The sequence below is a fragment of the Delphinus delphis genome, chromosome 3 (genome assembly GCF_949987515.2).
Source record: "Delphinus delphis chromosome 3, mDelDel1.2, whole genome shotgun sequence".
NCBI classification, from domain to species: Eukaryota; Metazoa; Chordata; class Mammalia; order Artiodactyla; family Delphinidae; genus Delphinus; species Delphinus delphis.
Genome location: NC_082685.1, coordinates 141,662,001 through 141,672,638, shown reverse-complemented (window position 1 = coordinate 141,672,638; position 10,638 = coordinate 141,662,001). Strand labels below are relative to the sequence as shown.

Genomic DNA, 10,638 nt, shown 5'->3' with positions numbered 1-10,638 from the left:
TTAATTAAAATCCAAAGCTGCTTCTTTGCAGCTGACTTTTCTTCATTCTCATTTACGGACTTCCTAAACATTCTAGAATTGGTAAGTTTGGCTTTACTTTCTTCCAGCAGCCTCCAAAACCATTCCATGGAGCAAAGATCATACTTTTCTTCCACGATATTGAGCAAAGCAGGCAGGTCACTCTTCTGCTGGTGACCTTATCAACTGAATTTAGACCTCAAGTGAATTTGAACAGATTTTTGTTTTTTTTTTTAATGAAACATTCAAAGCCTCTTTACCCTCTTTAGTTCCTCTCCTCCCAGAAGGCAGGAAGAGAGTGAAAGACAAGTGTTCCATTTGTCTTTAATCAGATTTACAAGTGCTGTAAACTGGCTGTCAAACTAGAAGAAGAGAAAACCTTGGGGGATGTGGTTTGACTAGCAAAGGAAGGGAATAAGTCGGGTCTAACATGTGCCCTAGATTTGTAACAAGTAGAGCTCAAGAAGTAAGGTTTTATCTCGATAGCCTGAGAATCCAGAGCGTTTGGAAGCCCTCAAAAGTAAAATATAACAATATAATCAAAGGTAATCCTTGCAAAGAAGAAACAAAGGGGCCTCTGAAGGAGCCAAGCCAGCTTCCAACTTGCCCATGGCCGTCTGCAGAAGATGGAAGGGAGGCCCGGGGCCAGGGATGAGGAGGTGGTATGGGTGCTTGCTGAGGATATCAGCAAGAAGGCTGAAACTCAAGCTTGCAAAATTCGCCATGGACAGTTTGTACAGGTCTTTGAAAAGGCACATTCAGAGCAAAAATGGCTTGGGTTAGACGTTGCTGTTTTATTAGATAATAAAGAGAAAGCAAACCCTGAAACTTAGCGATGATTTCGTCCGGCCCCTTCATTTTGCCAAGACGCACTGTAGGCAGAGCCTACTATTAAACCCCCAGATCTCACGATTTTTGGTCCACTGCTGTGTCTGCTCTCCACCTGTCTTTTTAAAAGTCTGGACTCTGGAACCAGACCACCTGGACAGAGCTCTGGCTCTCAGGAGCTGCATGCTTTGGGGCAGGTTACCTAATTTTACATGCTTCCGTTTCCTCATCTGTCAAATGGGGATAATGCTGATAACAGTAAACTACCTGGTATGGTTGTTAGTGGGATTATAAAGCCCTTCAAAGAGGGTCGGGTACATGGGAGGTGTTGTGTCAATTCTAGCCATAATATTAATGGTTAGTATTACTTCCAGTTTCTACAGCAGGAAGAATCATTTTTAAGTGGGAAAGACCACAACACCAACATGGGAGGTGTCTTCATGGTAATAGTTAACTTGGTTCCGGGTGCCACCTGAGGTCTGATATAAGAAATCCCTTTCTCGTAAAAAGAGCTGTCCAACTTCTGGGCTGGCGGTAAGGTAGATGCCCTTTGTCACAGGTGGAGTTCAAGCCAAGGATGTAGAAGGCAGATTCCTGTGTAGAATGGAGGCGGGGCCTAGATGACCTCTAGGGGCTCTGATCTTAAGGGTCTAGGATTCTGCTACCTTTGAGACTAGTAGCCTTGGGGACAGTCACATGGCCCGTCTCCTGGACATGGGTTTGTTATCAACTTGGAAGTGAAGAGCACAGTTTGTAAGACTTTTCTCCTCCAGCTCCGTGTAAAAGGACAAGCTCTGGTGTGACATCTCAGACTTCCAAAGACTCATGACTTTGAATTTCTTTATGGAGAGCTGCACACCCGAGGATGCCAACACAGAAGGGAACATATTCTTAGATCCGGCTCAGTACAAACCCTCTAGCCAGGGGGGATACTTCATTCCTAAAAGAGGAGTAGAAATGTTTGGGGGGTGGGGGGGAGGGAGATACATTGGTCAACATTGTTCCCTCCGGGTCCCCAAACCCAGGTTAACAATGAAGGGCCAGGACGCCAGGAGCCTCTGCCACGCTGCCAGGTGGGGCCGGGCCAGCACGAAGTCCCGCGGGCCAGCGACCTCGGCTCCCTCTGCGGGGTACTTCCTAGGGCCTTTGATGTTTCCCCAGGAACTGGCAAGGGTTGCGTTTCCCTCAAGGTTTATTCCCTCTTGGTTTATTTATTGTATCTGCCTTCTCGTCTCGCTGGCTTGAAGATCAGCACGCAGGTGTGCAACGGGACTTAAGTCCCCGGGTCTCCTCTACCAGCGCCACCTGGAAACCCGGCAACAGGCGCATTTTACTGAGTTCTCTGGCAGCAAATCCGGAGAGGAAGGGGTCTTTTTCGGGCCAGCTAGCCGATCTGGGAACCCTGGTCCCAGGATCAGTGGCCAGGACTCCCCGTCGGCCTCCAGCCCCAGCCCGGCCGGCGCGCGCCCCCTCCCAGCCGGGTCTTCTCGGTCTGCCAGGGGGCTCGAGCTCGCTTCCCCCCCCCCCCCCCCCCCCCCCCCGCAAAGCCAGGCTTAACCCAGAGCTTCATCTCCTCCCCTGGACGGTCTCAAGTTGCCTTCCTCTGCCCGGAGGGCACCACACTTCCCCGTGCCGGGCCCTAATCTCCACCCGGCCTTTCCAACAGAGTGGCAGGCTTCAGCTCTCCATCTGCGCGCCTTAAATCCCATTTATCTTCTTAGCGCCTGTGTCCTGGCCGGCCCCGCCCCCTCTTCCTCCTACGCCCCCTCCCCCTCCACCCCCCCCCCCAAATCACAGACCCTCTCCTCCTCCCTCTGCTATCCCCCTTACTCCTAGTGCGGTGGACCGGCTAGAGCAAGCTTTGGAGGTGTTGGGTAAAGTACCCGAGGAAGGTGGAAGCGACCTAGAGGGGCGCGGCCGGAGGAGAGTATACCAGGGGAGGGGGAGGCGCCGCAAGATATCAGGCTCAGGACCAAGGCAGAGGGTCCTGGACTCGCAGTCACCTAAATCCTGCCCTGCGTCTCTAGCGGTTGAAGTCGGCCCCTCCTAGCGCCCCAATCTAGGTCACCAGCCGGGAAGGGCTGAGCTGGGGGTCGCCAGAGGGGTGATGCGCGGGCTCTCTGCCCTAGAGGTGGGCGAAGAGTAAATTGTCTCAGGGCCTGCCCCTCTCACTTCCACTAGATTGTAATTCCATCCCTGGGTCGGTCGAGCCTCCCTCCCTCTCTCCCGCGGCCAGCCAGTCCCTCCCCGTCGGCTTCCCCTCGCCGCCCCCATCCCCGCCCTCCCCCCCGCCCCGCCCGAAAAGCCCTGCTGCTCGAAGCCCGCTTCACTCCCGCACGCGGACCTCCCGGCTGCTGTCCTGCCTCCGTGGACTCCTCCGTGGTTCCTGGTCCAGCTCCCTCAGCCCTTCGCCTCCTCACCTCGGTCAGGGGATCCGCGGGGGCCGCGTCTCCCGACGTATCTCAGGAGACGCCCTTTTCCTGTGCGCCCAGGACTTGGTGAAACTTCTCAGGCGCCCGCGGTGAAATGGATTTAACCCAAGGCGTCTTGCTCCGGCTCTTGCTCCTGGCTTCCAGCCTCGGACCCGGCGCTGTGCCGCTCAGAGCAGCTCACAGAAAACCAGGTAATGCGCTCGGTGCTCCCGGGAGCATCACGTCCGGAGCGCCCAGGTCCCCGTCTCTAGCGAGGACCCAAAGCGGGCAACGCACCGCCTCTCTCACCCCTGACCAGCGGCACTTAACTGGGTTCTTCTCTGCCCAGAGCCGAGAAAAGACGCCAGCCTCGCCCTCCCCCTCCCAGGACAGGCGGTTCCAGGGATATTTGTTTGTTAAAAGAATGATCTATTTTCCAGACACAGTAGAGGTGGAGGGCTCTGTATTTGACCACAGAGAGCTGAGAGTTGGGGCAGCGATCACGCTGTCTCAATTACAAGGATTGCAACTGTGCAAGAAAAGTCAAACAGCTCCTCCTGTGTCTCTAAACAGCTTATTGAATTCACATTGTTCAGAGCCCAGCGATTTCCTGTTAAGTGTCTGAAGATTTGCCTGGTGTACCCTATGCCCATCTCCAGTCCTTCCCACGCACTATGTAGGGATGTGGCCTCTGCTGTTAGGATCCTCTTCCACTCTGGGGTCCTTTTCTCAGAAAGGAGCACCCAACGGGTTAATTTTTACCGTGATTTGAGCTCCTGTCTTTGCTCTGCGATTTAAACAAAGATGTACAGCGTTGTGGGCTATTACAGTGAGCTGCTGAGAACTCGAAACACACTAACTTGCGTTTTCTCTAGTTACACAGGTAGAAAGTCTTACTGTGTTTTTGCCTCCTTTGGTTTGGCCTGTGTGGTGAGATTATTCAAAGTAGAACATTCTAAGCAAGAAAGTTCTAAACATTGTTTCTCGGATAATGATTTTTAATTCCTCTTTGCTGAGACTATATTTAGAATTCTGAAAAATCTGTTTTTTCTTAGTTTACTTTGCAAGCGGGGTTGTCTTATGGTAGTAATTACATCGTATGAACGACGGAAAACAATATAACTATTTGAATGCAGTCTGCAAAACTTTGCAGAAAGCACAGTTTGTCTTCACAAATAATGTTGCCGTTAGAAAGAGACAAACAGGGGAAATTTATCAGAGGGCAAAGAAAATCATCCTGGCAGGTTCCCATATGGCTGCTTAAATATTTTCGCTGCTCCAGGATCTCTCCACTTGGAAATATGACTTGTTGCCTTTCTGCTCCGGAAGATGCCTTCACTCTTCAAGCTGTATCTATTATCACCTGCGCCTTGCTACCTGCCTTGAAATTTATAATTGTTATTATAATCTGAAGCACACTTAAATAGTGAGCTATTTTAGTCCCACTGATCATTCACTTAGGAGAAAATAGCAGCAGTCCCAGGTGATATTATATTAAATTGTTTCTTTCCTACATGCACGCAGACACACATCTTCAAGGATTTCAATGAAGGGCTTCTTTCTAACTTTCCTCCTTAAGATACCCACACGTGATCATCTGCATTCTGTGGGTTTATTTACATAAAACCATCCCGTCACAATTTTTGAACAATGCATTGTTATACCTGTATTTCTTAAGCGTGAGCAGTGGATGTAGTGTTCTTTTAAGGATAGATTTCAATTCGTTTAAGCAGAATTTTTTAAAAAAGTATTTCACAAAAGCCTGCTGTGTAAAAACTGCTCGTATGGTTCACCGTATTTCCTTTCTTATTTTCTGTAGTTCCTCTCCTACAGATACTTCCTACCTGGTTCATCCAGGGTTTCATTCTGTTATTCATGCCATGAATATGCCATGTTGGTCTCTTTGGTTTTATTTGAAGCATAGATAGGGTTTTGATAGTGGAAACTCTACATTTTAAATATTTTAGCACATTAAATATATCAAATTTGAGGTAAAAGGAGTGTTTGGACTAGGTTCAGCCTAGGAGAGTTTTTCATTACTTTATAATTTTATCCAGACACTGGCTCTCAGGTTGGAAGGCTGCTCAGATGAAAATGACAGCTACTTCATAAACTTTGGGGGCAAATATCCTCCTGGGCTCATTTACAACCCTTGGAAAGATTAGTTTTTGATCCGGAGAATTGGTCCAGATTAAAGACTGAATGTGCCCCACTTGGCTCTGATGTGAACGGCCGCCAGCTGATTTATAATCTTCCCCAGACACCAGCAGATCTTGCTAGTATCCATACAGGAGTTTCTTTGTACCTTGTTTCCTCAATAGAAATTGATTTGTGTGCAGTACTTTGAAGGTGGCATGGCTACCCCTAAGGTGTACTGCAAGAGTCCTGTTTTTTTTGGATGACCCTGTCTTTCTCCTCACCCTCCCTAAATCTCCCTTTGACAAGTTCGGCTTTGTTGGAGAAGTCTTGGATTCAACATCCACCTGAAAATTTCCCATCCCCATCTACTTCTGGTGAGAAAAAACCAAGCAGCAGCTTCAATTATGAGTCTCATTTGGGTCCAACATAGACAACTTTTCCCTCCACCAAGATAGCTACTCCTCTGTCCCTGAGTGTTAATAAAGAAAGCTCTGCGTTTGCTGAGACTCACAAGAAAGAACAGTTCGCAAGTTAAGTCAAATTAAATAATAATGAGCATTAATTAATTGCTTTCTACACTGTCCTAAGAACTTGACACATACTGATTTATTTAATCAACCCAACAGGTCTGTGAGATGGGTATTATTATTACCCCTGTTTAACTGAAGAGGAAATTGTGGCTTAGAGAAATTAAATATCTCACCCAGGGTCACCCAACTAGTGAGAGCCTGGATGGGAATGCAGGCTCTGATACCCAGGAGCAGAAAGGAGTCCTTAGCTGCCCGGTTAGGAGAGGTGTGCAACCCCTCAGGGAGGGCGTCTTCCCCCTGGATGAATGGGGGGGGCTCCCAAATTCGAATCACAGACCTGGCAGGAAGTGAAACACCCTATTGTACAGCTGGGCTGAGCATGACCAAGGGACTTGCCCAAGTTAATATCAGAAGCTCAGCTGGACTAGTACCCAGACCCCCTTGAGTGGTTTCCAGTTCTTCCCTTACCCAGAGTCTCACCAGGACATGCAGGGAGGACTGTTGTGCCTCTGATGTAGGGCAGGGGGGAGGGAAAAGGAAATCCAGACACATCTGCTGGGACCAGCATGTGTCAAGCCACGTGTGTTCCCACAGGCAGATTGCTAACTTAACGGTGTTAGCTTAACTCTCTGGCACAGAGAGAGGGGCTGGAGGGCTGCCTGAGGGCCCTGCCTTTCCTCTGCCTTTCCGGCTGCCTGAGTTCCCAGGGTCAGTGGGACAAGGTCAGGTCAGGGTTCAGAATTCAAGGTTTTCCCCTGGAGGACTGGAGATCCGTAGTCATTTTGCGGGGGGAGATGCAGGTCTGTAATCTTTTCCTTTCCACTTTTCCCTCAGTGTTTCTCTATCTGAAAAAGTGGATTAAAACAAAGATCCAGGGAAACTCAGAAAGAAAAAAAAACAAAAGACTGGAGGGGCAGAGCAGAGTTAGCGCAAGGGCAATGTGCCTTGTCGGTTGCTGGTGCGCTGACATGCGCCTCTAGGTGGTTTCTGCTGCTACTAGTGTGAGGCTGAATGGCTAAATGGTCAAGAAAAGGTCAGGGCTCATCCTCTTCTACTTCCCCCACCCACCCAGGATAACCTGAAATTCACAAGAGATTGGTTATGTCCTCACTCAAAGCTCTCACCCAAGTCCCTTTCCCAAAGCATGTAATCTGGGGGGGCTCAGCTCTTCCGGATGTCACCCCTTCCTTTCCAACCAACCCTACTCCTCCACAAGGCTCATCCAGATTGTCTTGTTTCTTGATGAAAACTGGAGCGACAAACACCCTAAGAGGGATTATATATATTTCTCCCCAGCACCTAACTACTAGTGTCCAATGCAGTTCTGGCACCATAGCAGAAATATTTCCCTCTGATCCTTCCTTCCAACAGCCCTCCTACCCTCCCATTTGTTTCCACATCATACCTCATCCCTATAAAGAAGCCCCTGCCTCTCTTTCTGTTTCTCTTTCCTTTGATCCTCTATGAGGTAAAGGGACACAGAGAGGTCATGGTCAGGAGTAAATGTGTGTAACATGAGGCAGTACTTTTTTCTCAGAATTCTTTCTCATGGGAGAGTGACTTGACCAGAAAGGAATTGAGTGGTGTTTCGCTTTTTGGTTTTATTTTTGTTTTTGCTTTTTGTTGCTTCCCTGAGCCCAGGGCTTTAATAACCTTAGAATTCTTTGGGGAGTAGCTGTCCATCTGTTCACGGGTTACTGTAGCTCAAAAGTGGTCCAGTGAACCAGAGCTAGATTTCTGGAAAACAGGGACTCAGGTGTCTGAGGTGGAGGTGGGATCTCAACTCCTGCAGTGTTATCCTCGGGAGCTCCTGTCTTCTCCTACCTGACCCACTAGGCAAGCAGGACTGTATTTCTCCCAGCGGACTACATGAGTGACGTGATATCTCGATTGCAACAGAGAATCTTTTGAGCTGGTCAAGACCCTTGCCACTTGTTTTGGTCACAGCAAGTTGCAGGTATTAGAAGTGCACCTGCTATTTCAGGGATAAAAAAGGGAAAGGGTGAGGAGATGCTGCAGAGACTAAATAGCAGTTTGTAGGAGAAACCCCCCCAAACCCATCTTTGATTGCATTGGTTGTGAACCGTCGTTCTGAAGAAGGACCCCAAAGTGTGCTTCAGCCTCCTGAAATGAGCTGGAAGACATTTGCTTCCTTGAAGAGTCCCGATCTCATGGGATGGGGGTCTGGGCCTGGGGGCAGAGAGAGACTCAGGTGAAAAATCAAATCAAATTGCTGCCAGCAGAGGGCGCAGTTTCCAGAGCTGGCACAGAGCGGATCTCAGACTTCTGATCCAGGCGAGTCACCGCTGAACTTCTATGTGGATAAGAATTCTTGGAGTGCATCCCAGACATCTGCTTTTTTAAACAAGAACCTCAGGTCACTTGGTGCATGTGGTTCACAGTCCACACTTAGGGACGTGACGGAGGAGAACTTGGGCTCCTAGCATAGCCTCCCTGCCTCCACCCCAGGTACTCTCCGGTACCCCGACAGCCTCCACTTCGACAGCAAGCATCTGTATTACAGCCAAAACAACCCCACTGTTTAGATTCTCTGCCGGGTTTCCGAAGGTTGGATTCGGGACTTGAGATCCTCTGAAGGCCCATGACGGACATCTCTTCTGGGCAGGTCGTCCTTCTACTCACCCTCTTTCCCAGTAACCCCGTCATTGAGAGATGGCTGCACACGGCAGGACACCCTTCAGTAGCATCAACAAAGAAGCCAGGCTGTATATGACCAGCCCCTGCCCCTCATTTCCCCCAGGCCCATTCCATCTCCGCTCCCACGCAGCTCCTTCTTTCAGGCAGGCTTCTCCTGGCCGAGCCGGAAGGCTTGGGTGAAAGCACAGACTCTGCTATTCGACAACTTTGGGTTCAAGTTCTGACACTTCTTTTTTATTATTATTATTAGTTCCTTGGTGACATAGGGCTAGTTATATTAGCTCTGTAAACCTGGGTTTCCTTGTCTGTAAAAATAGGATAAGGAAAGAACCTACCATTTAAGGATTAAATGAGGTAATACATATACCAGGGCATTAAAAAAGGATTAGAAGCCTGAAGCTTGAAGGCAATGTTTATGAAGTTGGGATTGTTTACTCTGGAAGGGGGTGTGGGTGGGAGAAGAATGTGTGTATTTCCAGGCATCAGAATAATTAACATAGACACTTATGAGTTCATGTACTTTTTTTTTTTTTTTTTCCGCGGTACGCGGGCCTCTCACTGTTGTGGCCTCTCCCGTTGCGGAGCACAGGCTCCGGATGCGCAGACTCAGCGGCCATGGCTCACGGGCCCAGCCGTTTCGCGGCATGTGGGATCTTCCCGGACCGGGCCACGAACCCGTGTCCCCCGCATCTGCCAGGCGGACTCTCAACCACTGCGCCACCGGGGAAGCCCGAGTTCATGTACTTTTATCCTTTCTTGTACATGTTAATGTATGATTGGTAGCATAATTCTAATTTTACTGAGTTGTACAAATTTTTAGGTAAACTGACAAATCAGAAAGACTCTTTGGTCAACCACATGCCTTGATTTGGGGTTTGGAAATGTGGCTGTGAGGTTTGTGGTCTTGCTGGAGTAGATTCTTTTGAGAAACAGTATCCCCAAGGGTGGTGGACAATTTTTTCTGGTAATTGTCATGTGGAGGTTTTGTTCCTGAAAGAGAATCATCCAGGCTGACATGTGACTGGGAGTCTGTGAAAATCTCCATGAAGCTAGAGAGCTAAGAAAGGGTCAGGATCTGCTCATTAATCATCAGTTTGGAGTAATTTATGAGCCACTACCAGTGACATAGAAAGATAGAGACTGGGCTCCATTGGCTCTTCCTTTTCTTATTAATGATTCGTGCACTTCCAGAGCTGTAAAAAAAAACCCCACTTACCCCAGATAACCCCACCAGCTTATTTTAAGAATCAAAGGAAATAAAGCAGACTAGTGCTTTGAAAGAACCGAAGTGTTACACAAAGATGGGATGTTACTAACTAATAATACTCACACTATTATTATTACTTTAACCAACCAGACCCACCAAGGACACACTTTCTGAAGCTTTGATCTCTTTTCCAGTCTCTTCTTCCCCATCCCCGTAAAGACACTTGAAGATTCTTTCTCTGTCTGACTCTGCAAATCCTGAGCAATTTAAATCTTAACACTTGTGTTTGCTGACAGGGCACCCAAAATCCCGAATCAGATTTAATGCAGTGTTAATGCTATTTATTTCTCTTGATGCAACAAGTTGATATTAGCCAGTTAATGGTTTACATTGTGCAAAAGGAGTTGTATCAGCAGGCACTTTTCTGTAGCATCTGGGCAGTTGGAAACATAATACTTAAATACAACCTGAGTTTAAAGCCTTCCTTGGACAGATGGCTAATTTTATTGATCTAATCTTACACTTAGGAATAGGTCCCATGATCCTTTGCTGGTAATTCTTAGAGTGAGCAGAGACGTAAATAAACTGGATGAGGGCTGTGAATTAGACGCTTGTTTGCTTGTAATTTATTTTTTAAATACTTCAGTATAAACAGTCATGGTGTGAATTACTTTAATCTCTACCCTAAGGGTGCTTAATTAACATTTGAAGTAATCCAGGATAGAAGGTACCGCTCTGGCATAAGAGTTTACATCTTTTTTTAATGTCTTGGTGGCTGTGTCATACCAGTGGTTAAATATTTTGAATTCATCTCTGTGCTGCCAGGAGGCTACACTCCAGGGCTGGT

The 10,638-nt window shown here is 48.0% G+C and overlaps 1 protein-coding gene across 1 annotated transcript in view; it reads left to right on the top strand.

Moving 5' to 3' along the window:
* Positions 1-3,253: 3,253 nt before the first annotated feature.
* Positions 3,254-10,638, top strand: part of EGFLAM (EGF like, fibronectin type III and laminin G domains) — a 171,449-nt gene continuing 164,064 nt past the window's right edge. Inside the window, exon 1 of the mRNA XM_060007067.1 lies at positions 3,254-3,469. Coding sequence (XP_059863050.1) covers positions 3,373-3,469 — 97 coding nt within the window. The 5' untranslated portion in view covers positions 3,254-3,372. The remainder of the gene's footprint in view (positions 3,470-10,638) is intronic.